Consider the following 16,393-nt stretch of genomic DNA (forward strand, 5'->3'; position numbering starts at 1 on the left):
ATCTAACTAAGAACTATGTTCTACAACTTAAGATAGTATTACTTTTATAGCTCATGTATGTGCCGGATCTAAGATCTTGATGTAACTTTGGTTCATCAAACTACTTGCAACACTCAAATGAGTTGTGCTACTTATCTTAGACTTGAACTAGTGTTATGATGGTCAAAACTTGGTAAAGATGATGTAAACACATCAACGAGTTGTACACTTGAAGCTATATGCATCAAGGATGAGAACCGTGATGAACATCAAGTACCAAGAACCCACCGAAGCACTCTGTTTACTGTTTTTGGAGGTATGATCAGTAACCTGGGCTACTGTAAAGTTGATTTTCAGTTAGTTCGGTTCGATTATATGATCTTCCGTTTAGGCCTCGTCTTAATCCGAGTTACGGTTTAGGATTTATGGCTCTCCAAAAGTCACTACACCCTATTAACGTTATGCTGAAATTTCTGACCTACTCGCACTTAAACCATCACCACGGTTAAACGAAAACGAGTTTGGTTCTGTAAATTGGTCATCCTCTAGGGGACTCATATACGGAGCCATGGCCACTGGACTCACCTTATTTCAGTTTGTATAGGGGTCGTAGCGGCTGAACGAAGTCAGCCTTTGTTTTAAACTCTTTTCTTGAACGAAACTTACTTTACACTTTTGTTTAATGATGAATGATGATGATACTTATGACCTAATTTACATACATTTAAACCTTTGGGAATGATTTACTGACTTAGTACTTTTGACTTAGATTGAGGACTTTCGAACCAACTACTTGCTTATTATTTTCTCGCGTATCGACTTTTACTACTTTATCACTGTGAGTTATATCATCCCTTTTTACTTTAACTATTTTGGGAACTGAGAATACATGCGCATTTTACGTTTTACAAACTAGGAACAAGTACTTAAACTTTATATATGTGTGGGTTATACAACGGCATAAACTTTCCCCTTAGCTCGGTAACGTTTAGTCATTGGTCTTTGAACCGGTGAACACGAATCTTAGATATGGATCCATAGGGTTTGACATCCCCACTCGGGTTAGTAGCGCTAGCATTTAATGGGTGTTTAATACTTCGTAAACATACGCACTCGCCAAGTGTACTTTTAGGGGGTGATAAACGTTAAGTTAGTTACCAAGTGCCCACGGTTAAACATATACTTTATCATAATGTTTTGAAACGCTGTTGAAGCACTGAAATCTCGTGGCCTACCTTACATTACTGTTATACTTAAACTATAGCTCACCACCTTTGTGTTGACGTTTTTAAGCATGTTTTTCTCAGGTGCTTAAGGTTGCTTGCTTCCGCTGTTGTACTAGTTATGCCTTGTAGACTTCCGCTGCGCTTGTTAGAGTTGTCGCCGCATGAAACATTTTATTTGCATTCAAACTATGTTACCTTTTAAAACAATGATTTGTAATGACCATTGGGTCACGTACTATTACTAATTGCTTCTGTTCATTGAAGCATACTTTTGTTGTAAAACATTTGATGTTGGTTAAGACATCACCTTTTCTTATGAACGCAAACTTCTTTTGAAACAACATATAGTGTTTGACCTTGTAATGATCCTGTTGTTGATGGTCCGTACATGTTGATTTAGTACGGGGCATCACATCTGTTGTTAATCCAAATTGATCATGCGAGTTCAGGATTTTGATGTTAATCATGTTTCTGAACTCATATTGTGTAGGGAATCATCATTAAACGAATTTATATTTTGAGCTTTGATGAAGATGATGAAGATATACAGTAACAGAAATCAAATAGTTGATCAAATCACCTGTGATTGTGCATGTCAATCACATGTGATTGTAAAACCCAATCACATGTGATTCTGAATGTCAATCACATTTGATTGTAATGCGTGCTAAATCCAATTACATGTGATTGTAAAATCTAATCACATGTGATGAAAATCTGATCCAAAGGCTGAGATTTGTTCCTTGAATCTCAACTTAAATTAAGGATGCAAATAAATATAATTTTGTATCATATATTAAAAAGTATGTGCCGTATTTATTACAGTACTTAAATTAAATATTAATACTAAGTTATTATTTTCATTTTCATTTTCATTACAAACGAAATAAAGGTGGGATAGCGGAAGTTTCAGCCTTTTAGATTTCAAAAAACGTGGCCTTTTAAGTACCACTGTGACGACCCGAAATTTTTTGACCAAATTTAAACTTTATCTTTAAAATGATTTAATGTTTTCGACACGATAAGCAAAGTCTGTAATGTTGAGTCTCAAGTTTTGGAACTATATTCATGTAATCAATTATTCTTTGACTGGTCTCGAAGATTCACGAACAATATATATATATAACTTAATGTGTGTATATATATATATATATATATATATATATATATATATATATATGATTTCAAGTTATTTAGTAAACGATAGTAACATTCGATTATTGATTCGATTGATATTTAGATAAGTTAACTAAAACGTTTAAGATGAACCAGTAAAACACTAATTTGCTACAGTATTTTCGAATTGCTACAGTACCCGAAAAGCTACAGTTTTTCGAAAATCACTATTTGCTACAGTAAAAAAACTTTGCTGCAATAACTTTGCTACAGTAAAATACTATTTCAAAATGAAAATGTATATATGTATATGTATATACTACAAGACGATGATTTATAGAAGCAAATAACCAAAACACTTAATTGATTAAAGCTACACTTTGAGTGACATAGTTTATCAATGATTAAGTTTAATTTTTGATAAAGGTACACGTCGCGTAACGAAAAGTACTAGTTTTCTAAGCGTACGAAAATGCATTCGATAAACCGGAACCGGGACATAAGTCGAGTGACAACGTACGAGTCAACGGACCAAAAATTACAAGTCAACTATGCACGTGAATATAATATAATATATAATTAATTATATAAATTAAATATATTATATATATTATATTTAAATACGTCGACAAGCAAAACAACAAAATAATGTGAGCTGTAAAGAGAGGTCATGCGATCGCATGGCCAAAGGCCTTCGAAACCATACGATCGCATGAGGCAGAATTTCAGGAAAGGCCTATAAAAGTCGAGCTCGTTCACTGAGTTGCACACACACATATATCATCCATCTTACTCTGTATTTATTTATTTTATTATTATTATTATTATTATTATTATTATTATTATTATTATTAAGATTAATATTATTATTATTATTATTATTAGTATTATTATTATACATAAAATACTACGACGAAGTCATGAGCGTGTCACTTTCAAAATGGGTTTTCAAGCGGGATAGAGCTAAGGAAATTATGGGTTATAGCTATGGAGGTTATGGGTAATGTACGTGGGTATTATTGGCAAGTCAAACCTAGTGTTTATCATCTCTGTTACGTCTACGTACTTTCCTACAATATTGAATCACAATATTGATACGTGAGCATTCATATCTTATCTTTTATATATTAATTGTGTATCCATGTCTAGTGCTCGAGTATATACATTTATGCATGCTTGTATGCTAAATTTCCTCGTTAAACAGTTATGATGAATCACGAATTAAATACATATATTACTGATAAAAGGTATATGATATGCATGTTTTTGGAAAGCTGGCGAAAAATCAATAACTTTTCATTTAGAAATCGCGTAATTTCGATGAACGAATTAAAAGATATGGTCAACTGAATTATGATTGACGTTAATTAGAATTGCTTTTGAATCCGCAATTGATACTTAAACAACTTGTTTATAAGATTGATAAATTGGATTTTTGAATACTACTAGCCGAGTAAATGAATCCTTATATAAGGCACGTCTCGTCTTGTTGAGCAATTGTCAAAACTGATTGTTTTATCATATTTTAAAGCCTTATAAAAATTGTAGTTTAATTTTACAAAAATTGGGAAACTATGTGAAATGTTAAAATGTTTCGATTGACATGATCATTCAACTATAGTATTGAGTCAAATTGACTTTTTGAAATGACTTTTGATAACTTTTGTATGTCGATCTCGAGCATTAGGATTGTGATACACTATGACCTGACTAGCTTGATAGACATTTATTGACCAACATATGTTCTCTAGGTTGAGATCTACGGTTATTTGGTAATCTGAGTTTCGGTCACATTTTGGTGAACGACTTTATATGCTGCTAAGGTGAGTTTTATAGATCCCTTTTTAATTGCTTTTGCAATCTATATTTTTGGGCTGAGAATACATGCACTTTATTTTAAACGCAATGGATACAAGTACATACTAAATTCTACACTGAATTTGAACCGAAAATCCCTTAGCTTTGGTAACTAGTAACTACCGGTTATAAGAACTGGTGGGCACGAGTAGTTATATATGGATCCATAGGGCTTGACATCCCCGTCTGTTCCAGGTATAGAAACCCTAGCCTGAACTATAAAACAGACGTATGCTATTTGAGTTTAGTACACGTTGGATTGCGTGTATTGTACATGTTGGTTGCATGTATGTTAAAACAGGGGTACTTATTATAACGTTAAAGCTTAGTTACCAGGGTGCTCAATCTTGTAGAATATTTTGATAAACGTTTCTGGATGAATCAACTGAAATCTTGTGATCCACCTTTATGTACAGATTATGCAAAACATTAAAACTATGAACTCACCAGCCTTTGTGTTGACACTTGTTAGCATGTTTATTCTCAGGTTCCCTAGAAGTCTTCCATTGTTTGCTTATATGTTAGACAAGCTATGTGCATGGAGTCTTACATGACATATTTTTCAAGGAAACGTTGCATTCACCAAATCATCACCATGTATCTTATTTTGACTGCATTGTCAACGGAAGTACTATTGTAAACTATTATTTACGGTGATTGTCTATATGTAGAAATCATCAGATATCGAAAACCTTTGATTTAAATATTCATTTATGGTGAGTCTTTTCAAAAGAATGCAATGTTTACAAAACGTATCATATAGAGGTCAAATACCTCGCAATGAAATCGATGAATGACGTGTTCGTCCATATGAATTTGGAGCGATCGTCACAACCACCTAATGTTATCCATCTTTTTATTGTTATCAATTACAATTATTTAATAATTGTAATAATTTAATTTAATAATAATAAATAATCTATACATTATATAAAGCACGTGATAATAATTTTATGTGTTAATTTGTGATTAATTCATGTCGCGTATCAACATGTCCTTTATTCATGTCATGTGTCACTCAATCAATTATTTTCATATATTAATTGAATTATTAGATTTCCTAATTTTATTTGATATATAAATTTCATTACCTAAAATATTCTATTATGTTACCATATAATATTATATTATATATGACAGCTATTAGGATCACCTAAGGGAAATTTAATCATATACGCGTTCATCTCCTACACAGTTATACCCGCCCCGCAACTGCGTGCCTAGGAGGAAACTCGCACCAATCTCATACGGGGCATGGACGGTAAAACCCCCTCCCCTTTATCCCCCAACGCGATGTGGAAAAGGTGTCATGGGTGGAAATTCATGGCATGAATGAATTTGTGGGTTAATATGTAGTAAACGGGGGTCGAACTCCTGACCTCCCCTAAATTAGGCAGACCACTAACCGCTGGAAACAATAGATATTATAATTATATTAATTAATAATACTTAATACTATATATTATATAATTATTATATTTTATGTATAATAATAATAATAACACTTCTACTGATAATAATAAGATTAATAATAATAATATTAATCTTAATAATAACAATAATAATAATAATAATAATAATAATAATAATAATAATAATAATAATAATAATAATAATAATATTAATAATAATAATATTAATAATAATAATAATAATAATAATAATAATAATAATAATAATAATAATAATAATAATAATAATAATAATAATATAAATATAAATATATTTACAGAAGAAAGAAAGAAAAATAAGAATGAAAGAGGTGTACTGAACTCGTTCGAATTCGTGGCTATTTATAGCACTTGGCCAGAATTTTGGAGCCATGCGATCGCATGGCTTTTCAGGCCATTTCCCATGCGATCGCATGGGGTGGTCTGCCAGCTCATTTGTGTTTTGTTTTCTTGTTTGTCGACATATTATATATATATATATATATATATATATATATATATATATATATATATATATATATATATATATATATATATATATATATATATATATATATATATATTATATTCATGTGCATAGTTGACTTGTAATTTTAGGTTCGTTGACTCGTACGTTGATACTCGATTTATGTCTCGGTTCCGGATGTTCGGACGTTACTTCGTATGCTTTAATAACTTGCATTCTACGTTTCGTGACTCGTACCTTTGTCAATATATAGACTTACGTTACCAATAACTATATTACCCGAAGTGTATCTTATACGTTCGAGTGTTTTGGTCATTTGCGTCTATAAATTAACGTCTTAATATATAATAATATTATTTTAAATCAAAACGTTTTATATCTAAGTTAATATTATAATTTATAGCATTTGTAAAATATACATACATTTTTATTTTGAAATAGTGTTTTACTGTAGCAAAATGATTTTTACTGTAGCAAATAGTGGTTTTCAAAAACATTGTAGCTTTTCGGATACTGTAACAATTCAAAAACACTGTAGCAAATTAGTGTTTTACTTGTTCATCTTAAACGTTTTAGTTAACTTATCTAAATATCAATCGAATCAATAAACGAATGTTACTATCGTTTACTAAATAACTTGAAATTATATATATGTATATAACTTTATTTATTATACATAAATCAGTTTTGAAATACACATTGCAAGTTATTTATAATTAATTTTAATAATTAATATTTCAACTTATTGTATATATATATATATATATATATATATATATATATATATATATATATATATATATATATATATATATATATATATATATCTACAAATAAATGTTCGCAAAAAGTCAGTCAATAGTCAAAGGTTAACTGAATATATAACATTAGTTCAAAAATTTTGAGAATCAGTATTAGAGACTTTGCTTATCTTGTCGAAATCATATAAAGATTAAGTTTTAAATTTGGTCGGAAATTTCCGGGTCGTCACATTACAATAACCTATAGATTCATATATATACTTATGTAATACACATTATTACTATAAATCAATATGAATATTCTATAGACCAATGTATACTTTTGCCGGTATGAATCAATTAATTAAACACATTATTATGAATCAATTAATTTTTTTAACAGTTGTCAGGAGTCACTGATAGAGGTTGGACGCGATGTCGGAACCAACCCACCCGATCATTTCCTTGGTCGAACTATTACATTCCTTCCGTCCCTTAAGAGAAAACCATCACGAGGAATCCTTTTGGGGCATCGCGTGTGGTAAAACCCCCTCATGTGAGGTTCGAACGCAAGACGTATGCAACCTCCGATGCCCATGGAATGAGCGGGTAACAACAAGAGAAATTTTATAGCGAGTGGGAGTCGAACCTCTAACATCCCATATGAAAAGTCAGGTCACCATCACTACGCCATCTCAATTAACTATAAAACAAAATTCGGTTGTAAAGTTACATTTAAACTCTTAACAAAACAGGCAAATAACGTAAACATGTGACACAAGTTATATAATTTGTAGCTTTTTGTACTTTTAGGTTGTCGGTTCGACATCTAGACATACAAACTATGAAATTTCCATGATATAAATAGTTTTGTTAAATGATTTGATCGTTGACTTTGATGGCAAAGGTTTCATCTTATGCGATCAAAAATTGGCGGACAAGAAATTTAACCGTTTGAAAGTTGACCGTGTGGTTGTTAAGCCGATCATAAGGATTCGGAAAAGGTAATTTGGTTATTGGGTAGGTCGTGATCGGCGTGTTTGTTTTGTGTTGATTGTCGTTGTTTAGTTAGATTTTAGTTTTTTGTATTGGTTATTGTATTTGATTGTGCTACGGGATTGTTTTGGTGACCCGGTTGCTCAAAGTTCGAACTTAGTTAGTTTTTGGTATTTGTTTAGTGTTAGAGTTTGTCAACTGCTTCCGAGTCTTGGAGTGCTTTTGATTGGTTTGTATCTTTGTTCGTCATTTTCATTTATTGATGAAAATACTATGTTTTAATGTTATTATTATTATTATTATTATTATTATTATTATTTTAAAAAATTGATTTTGATGTCACAAATTATTATTAATGGTTTTGTTCTGCAAGCCTTTTAATAGTTTTTGTCAATACAACAAAAGTGCATGTTTTTCACACTTTAAAAAGCCTGAACTAATTTGTAAAGTTAATAAGTCTTTTGGATCTGAATTGGGTTGGCAAATGTGGGTGAGGGTTAAAATTGTAATTTTCAACATCACCTTTAGCAAACAACGACCACAGTCGCTGCTATTTCCAAACCTTTTGAAATATAAAAATAAAAAAAGGGGCCGAGGAGATGTCTGGATACAGAGGTGATGATGAGTACGATTACTTGTTCAAATTAGTTTTAATCGGCGATTCAGGTGTCGGTAAATCAAATCTTCTCTCCAGATTCACTAGGAATGAATTCAATTTAGAAACAAAATCCACAATTGGTGTTGAGTTTGCTACCAGGAGTGTTCATGTTGAAGGCAAAGTCATCAAAGCTCAGATTTGGGATACTGCTGGTCAAGAAAGGTTGGATCTTTTTTTATGCTTTTGATTCACTGGCAGTTAATTGGTCTTATTGCTTTGCTACATGTATTCAGTTGATCGATTACTAATTTTCAACAATTAGGGTTTCTTGCAGAAACTTATACATATCTATTGTTGTATATTTAGTTATTTAAATTGAGTTTGTAAATCATACTGGTTATGTGTATGTGTATGGAGCAAAATTCCTTTGTAAAGTTCTTGTTGCACAATGAATACTACCTTTTGGGGCAGGGGCATATAAGGATAGGTCGTATTCGGTTAGGCGGTAAGTGCTTGTAGACATGTTTTTTATGGGCTCGAAAACTCGATGACCCTGCCTCCCTGGTGTATAGCGGTTTTTTTATGAGGGTATGCACTGTGCACCACCTTTATAGGTGGAAAAGTGACGTGTGGGGTAATGGGTAAAAACTGGTTCAGGTAGAAACATATGACTTATGGATGGGTCGGGTGGGTCAAATATGACTACGAAAATTGCATTTTTCACGTACTTAATGAGCTGACCACATGGTCCAGTTGCGCCCGTACATAATATTGGCGTTGTGTTACTTTGAAATTTGTATGATCACTGTCATAGTCCGTATTAGAGTAATAATAATAGCATATGTTCTTAGATAGCCCTACGAGAAGACCTAAATTTTTGTGTCAACACGGTGCATCTTGACTTTAAATTTTGATATGGAGTTCAAAACTTAAGAAAAAAACTTGGAGTTGGCGCTACATCCACTGATAACAAAGCATATGCAATTTGTGTTTTAAAGATTTTGGGTTTGAAATCAAACATTAAAATGTGGATCTTTGTTAGAAAAAAGGGAGGAATGGTGCCGCATGTGAAACAGGGACCAGGGAAAAGGTGTAATAAATGGGTACTAGAAACATCTTTAAAAGTAGAACTACTTAGTTTCATAAATAAAAGATTGACTTTGCTAAAGTAATTGCATCCATACCCTGATATTAGTCTATAATAAGCACACCACACATCAACATGAATAGGAATCCAATACTAAAAGTGAATACAGTTTCTAAGGACCATTTAGACACGGTTCTAAACGTGATTATTTATATGTAGTGTATTTTTTATTTATATGTAGTGTATTTTTTAGTTATACTGTTCGTCATGTGCTTAATTTAAGGGTTTCATATCAATGCACTCTGATCGTTCATCTACGTGGTAACTTGTGAGAGCTTAATATCTATGGTTTGCTTTATACGTGTTCTTTTTTCTTAGTAATAAGTAAAGTAATAGGACATGGCCTCCATAATTATCATGTATCCAAACCACTAATAACTAACTTTAACGTACTAGATAATAAGCTGAATATATTTTATCATTATCCTCTAACGGGTCCAATTGATAAACTTTATTAATTTGCGAAAATGATAACGGGTTGAATTCAGAAATCACATAGAGCGTACCTACGGTGCATATCACTTGCTATCTATTAATATTAAAATCCTATAATGATGATGTCATTATTAGGCTAATTCCTTTGTTAAAAAAAAAATCAAAAAGAAAAAGAAAAAAATCTAAGCATGGTGGGTGATGTCATTAATCTAAATAATTTTGAATTAAAATTAAATCTTATTAATTAATTATTATTATTAAATCTTATTAATAATTATTTTAATTATTAAAATTAAATTTGAATTATTTTAATTAATTATTTTGAATTGAGTACAAGAAGGTATAAAAGCTAGGGAGAAAGAAACTAATTCTAAATTTATATTTTAATTTACACTTTTAAAATAAAATGACAACCAATATTATCTCTTATAATTGGATGTGGATTGTTTAATCTGCATTTTAGGTGTTTGATGAAATGTTCAGCTGACGAGTTTCTTAGTCGGACTCTGTGGTTCCACGGGTCATTAAACTAAATAACTTTAGCATTTACGTTCAGTTAATACCTAAAACATATCATTAAACTGTTTCGTTTAAACAAACCCGTGTTTCCACGGGTCATTTCACTAGTATCATTCTATATCAGAATTTTAGATTACAACTATAGCATATTTGTTTTCTTCATCATACTAAATGTATTCATATTCATATTCATATTCATAATATACAATTTAAATCCAATATAACACAAGATAAACAACTGTTTGGGAGTCTGCACGACCCGATCTGTTTTGACCCCGAAGGCCCGAACCCTTTTTGACCCATTAGACAACACCTATTTGCCAATAATCTGTATCACATTACCTTTGTTTAGTCTTACCCATACACTCTTTACAGGTATCGTGCAATTACAAGTGCTTACTACAGAGGAGCCGTTGGTGCTTTACTGGTATACGATGTTACTCGTCATGCTACTTTTGAAAACATCAAGAGGTGGTTAAAGGAATTAAGAGACCACACTGATCCAAACATTGTGGTCATGCTAATCGGCAACAAATCCGACCTTCGTCACCTACTTGCTGTTTCAACCGAAGATGGTAAAACGTTTGCTGAAGCTGAATCCCTGTATTTCATGGAGACTTCTGCATTGGAAGCAACTAACGTTGAAAATGCTTTTACTGAAGTGATTACACAAATTTACAAGATTGTGAGTAAGAAAGCGGTTGAAGTTGGTGATGAGGGTGCGTCGTCGCTTCCTAGTAAAGGAGCCACTATTGATGTTAAGGATGAATCTTCGGGTCCCACTAGATTTGGTTGTTGCTCTAATTAGGTGGTGGTTTGTGTTAGTTAGAATATACTCCGTACATTTTTATAATTCTTGTTATGAGAATGAGAATGCATCAAAGGGGTGGTGTTACGCAAGTGTTTAAAAAAGGAATGTTGAGCAGTAAGGTATGTGGTATATTTGAATGAATTGGTATGATTTTAGAATGTGAGATGTATTACACTTTTGGTTATTTATCTCGTTCTTATTTTTTGTTAATGCATGATGCATTGGCTACTCTAAAGCGTGTAATATGCATCCAGCAGACCAGCACTCTATTGTTTGGCTTCCTCGATAACCTTATGCAATGCGATTAACTAATATTCTATAGTGTATCCAATCCTGTTTCGTTCTTTGTTCTTAATCATCACTCAGCATGGACCATCGTGAAAATGGTCACCACAGAAAATGATAATTATTTAGGATATCTCAATTTTTTCAGAGAATTAAAGACTATCTTTTATTTTATTGTTGGCCCCATGAGTTGGCGTTAATATTCGTCCCTCTGGCAACAGCCAAATTTTGGTTGGCGTAAAATTGATTGATTTTTAATACATTACTACATTTAAGGGATTGCGGTTTTAGATCATCGGGAAATCCCTTTTCTTAACACTCATTCTCCTTTCATCCGGTACAAGTATATAATACATGGCAATGATAGATTTATGAAAAAATATTAGTGGAAATATCATGTTGATACTCTTTATTAACACATTATTAAAACATCAATGACATACATTTTAGGGATTTATTCAAAATCTCTGAGAACGTGGCATTTGTAGTAGGGTGGAAATGCTCCGCCAAGGAGCAAGCTCTCCCAAAGACGACAAACGGGAAAGCCGGAATTGTTTAAAGAAGTCGGAGGAAGAAAATATATTGTGATTATGATTTAAGATGTGCCTTAAGAGACACAAACAAGCAATTTTTAAAGTGACATTCGAGTGTCCTTTGATCCGTTCATGAGTCACAATTCAAAGAATAACTATGACCTTGCAACATTATGATCCACTGGCCATACTCTTTTTCTTAAGGCGCATCGCGATTTAACTTGATAAACATTGAGAAAAAGCCTTCAATTTACTATGATACAAAAAATGACTTTTACTATCATAGTATCATTAATTCATCGACAACAACAACAACATCCAATCTCGTTTATGCAATATATGTGGGAGCAATCTCGTATATACAATATATGTGGGAGGTGAAATGTAGAAATCCTATCTATAACAGAAAAGAAGTCATTAATTCATTAGTTTATATAAATTAAATCACCTCTTGTATGATTATCACTTCTAAATTTCAAACTATTATATTAGGGATCATAAACAAAGCTTTAAGGTCATTTCTTCACTTGCTTATAAACTAAAGTTACTTACACTTGGATGTTTTGTTCAATAATTTGTATTTGTTTATCTTTCCTACTTTCATATAAATATTTAGTACGAGTAGGTTAATTAAACATGAAACAAATTACACAATCTTATGAGATCTTATAGCAAATAATACTCATCCACATCGATACAAAATGTCATAATCTACTGATAGAAAATTATATTAATAAACATTTCAAAAATCATTTGAACTTTTATAATGAATATTTTTAAAATCAAGTGAAATGCAAGCGTGTATGACAAATGATCGCGAATGTGGTTAATACTACTCGGGATTATACCGACAATTTGACTTTCAAAAAAATATTTAAATTAGGATGAATCGGGATGATATATGAAGAAATAATGTGAATAAATATAGATATAAATAGGGTCATCATCAAGAGGGAATCGTTTTTTTGGGAAGGGGAACGTATATTTTAATTATATTTTTTTTTCATTTATTTATATTTTTTTTCCACAATCATTAAGATTAGGTGAAAATATAAATATTTAAAAAAGACACTTTGTGATAAATGTTATTATTTTGACCAGAAAACGCTCGAAGAAATAACGTGTATCTATAAATATAATTCTTGATCATATTTATTGTGATGCATGTTATTATTCGAACATTTTTTTTCATCTTTTGTGAAGTTTTTTTAAAAAGTTTAGCCAAGAGTTTAAGATGTGTGAGGATCACCTCCCTTTCTAAAAATTTAGCCTAGAGTTCGTGTTAAAAACTCAATCTAAACCATCTATAGTTTCTATTAAAATCCTAAAATGATGATGTCATTATTAGACTATTTCCTTTGTTAAGAAAAAATCAAAAAAAAAAAAATCTAAGCCATCTTGATGATGTCATTAACATTAATTAAATATTTAATTATTTATTTAGGGGATTTTATCATATATACCCTTCTTAACTTTAATAATAACATATTTATCCAATTAAATATGATTATATCATATAAGCCCATTTTAAACATATAAACTTATCATATTTACTCATTTATTCAATCTTAATGTGATACGTCTTTATGGCCTAATTTTTTAAATTTTTTTAGCGGAAATTATTCATGCTTGCTTTTTTTTCTTCTCCGGGCTATGTACTATGATATTAACCAAGGGCCGGCCCAATGGGGTTACAAAGTGTACATTTGTACAGGGCCCATGTATTTTAGGGGCCCAAAATTACAGCAAGCGAGTTATTAATATTTGGTATTCTGCTCAAACGTCGTCTCCTCAGTCTCGATCGATATATTTATATGATTCTTTTTCTTTTGTGGATTGCCGTCGCTCTGTTTTTTGTTTTTTTTTTTCCGCCATTGATGAACCAAGGATAATAAGTGTTGATTGTTGAAGAAGCAAAAAACTTGTATGTATCCGAGTCAGAATGTCAGATAGTCAACAAGGAAACGTGTCCTTACCTATAACCACATCTTTAAAGGTGTTTTCTTACCTTTTTCTTTTTATTTATTTATTTCCTATATCTAAATCATCATCATCATCATTATCATTATCATTATCATTATTATTATTATTATTATTATTATTATTATTATTATTATTATTATTATTATTATTATTATTATTATTATTTTTTCTGTTTTCATGCTTCGTCTTTCTTTCTTTAATTTGACTACTTGAACTTTCTTTATTTTGTGTAACTTGTTTATTTGAGTAATTTTTGTTAGAATTATTTATTTGTTTATACTAATATTGTTGATGAATGAAACAATTATGCCTTCTTGTATAAACCATGTACCGCCTAAAATAGATAAAGAAAAAGACAACAAGAAGAATTTACTCAATATTTACAAGGAATTTTTGAATAGCAATGTTAAGTATCGAAATTAGACTTTCATCTAATGTAGATTATGATTATGATTAAAAAAAATTAAATTTTCTACATCAAGATATGCACATAGACATCATTTTAGGGATTCATAAGCTGTAACATGCATTCATTGTTTATCTTTGCAAATTATGTTGTAACATTTTATCTATTCAGAAAAGATTGACATATGGATGAGTCGGTTAGCTTGATTAAGCTTCAAAACCTTAAAAACATCGTATTGTGTTATTCAAATTTTTTATAGGGGACATACTTTCGATCATTTCGTACAGGGCATCCGAATTCTCAGGACCGGCCCTGATATTAACTACCATAATCGATACATGCTAATCAACTAATTCTCCTCAACGGTATAAAGCTATTATAAGGTGAGAATATATAATGTGATCACTATTAGTTATCTTTATATATCTTTAGACTTTAGCTGACTAAAAATTTTTTTATTGTTGTTAATTTCTCTTAATTGATAGGCTACGGATACTATAAATCACGTTTCGTCAAAAAATTGATATGTATATCTAACTAATTACAATTGTTTACTTCTTTTGCTCACATCACCAGTAGCACTTCAGTTATTGTTTTGACCAACAATTTGATGAGATAACAATACTGATTTACATATATATACAACGATATTACTACAATAATGAAAATGATAATGATTCACCTTTCTATTTTGGATTGTCCCATTTCAAGTATCTACTTGATATTTCAATCAATCAGAGGAGGTTATTCCGGAGAGAGAAGATTTCTGATTGGTGGAGAATGAAGTTAGTAGAATTTCCTAAAACTTTGTGCAAAAAGTAACTGGATACTTGTAGTCGGACGGAGGGAGTATTATTATATTATTATTATTATTCAAATATATGTTTTCTTTACGGGATTAATTATGTTACATATGTATGCGAAATACATGTCTCAATAAAATGTTGTAATGTAAATTTTATGATATGAAAAATAATAATTGTGATCAAAATTGAAAGTAAGTGATGGGAGAATAAATGTAGTTCATTTATTCTGACTAAGTTAAATATATCAATATGTTTGTAAAAACAATGACAAGTTTCTTAGTCGGAATATGTGGTTCCACGAGTCATTAAACTAAAAGCCTTTAGCATTTACGTTCACTTAATACAAAAAAACATCGTTAAACTGTTTTATTTAAACAAACCCGTGATTTCACGGGTCATTTCACTAGTAAACTCCAATTTTTAAACCCTAAAAAAATGCTCAATTAATAACATTCATCACGATGAATGTTATCAGGAATAATATTTATGGATTAATGTTATTTCTTCTAGTATTTTTGGTGAAAATAATTAATATTTGACAAAAAAAATTTTAAAAAAAAGAAAAATAAATTACTCCCTTTTCTAAAAGAGAAAGAGAGGTGATTCTCACACATCACTTTTTAATTCATCTACACTTTTATCTCATAAAAATCTCTATAAATTGAACTTATATTATTATTATAAGCACAATAATAATATAATATACTTTTACCGTAATAAAAGTGAAAAAAGATAAATATAGGAAGGTCAAAGGAGGAAAGTATGAAAGATAGGAAGAAACATGGATGGATGGATAGATAGAAGGAGAAACAGAAACATCTCATTTTATCCACAATTAATATTTCATATTCTTCTTTCTTTCTTCAACAACAAGAAGAAGAAGATTGAGAGTGGTGGTACGGCCATTTACGTATAACACACACAAAACACACACTGAATTCAATATTAACAAAATTCTTGTTTTAATTCAATTCCTCAATCCATTTCTTCTTCTTCCTCCTCCTCAATTTCCAATTAATTACTGTAATTAAACACGCAT

The 16,393-nt window shown here is 30.8% G+C and overlaps 1 protein-coding gene across 1 annotated transcript; it reads left to right on the forward strand.

Annotated features, from left to right (window-relative positions):
• The first annotated feature begins 8,404 nt into the window (after nucleotides 1-8,404).
• LOC139839612 (ras-related protein Rab11D) lies at nucleotides 8,405-11,662 on the forward strand. Its single transcript, XM_071829723.1, has 2 exons — nucleotides 8,405-8,651; nucleotides 10,906-11,662. Exons 1-2 carry the CDS (start codon nucleotides 8,431-8,433, stop codon nucleotides 11,336-11,338), a joined length of 654 nt encoding a protein of 217 aa, XP_071685824.1. The 5' UTR covers nucleotides 8,405-8,430; the 3' UTR covers nucleotides 11,339-11,662.
• The last annotated feature ends 4,731 nt before the right edge of the window (nucleotides 11,663-16,393 follow it).

This window comes from Rutidosis leptorrhynchoides, chromosome 4 (assembly GCF_046630445.1).
Source record: "Rutidosis leptorrhynchoides isolate AG116_Rl617_1_P2 chromosome 4, CSIRO_AGI_Rlap_v1, whole genome shotgun sequence".
Lineage (NCBI taxonomy): Eukaryota > Viridiplantae > Streptophyta > Magnoliopsida > Asterales > Asteraceae > Rutidosis > Rutidosis leptorrhynchoides.

Coding starts and splice junctions, on each gene's coding strand:
- LOC139839612 (XM_071829723.1), top strand. CDS start 8,431: ATGTCTGGATACAGAGGTGATGATGAGTACGATTACTTGTTCAAATTA. Junction 8,652..10,905: donor GATACTGCTGGTCAAGAAAG/GTTGGATCTTTT, acceptor CACTCTTTACAG/GTATCGTGCAATTACAAGTG.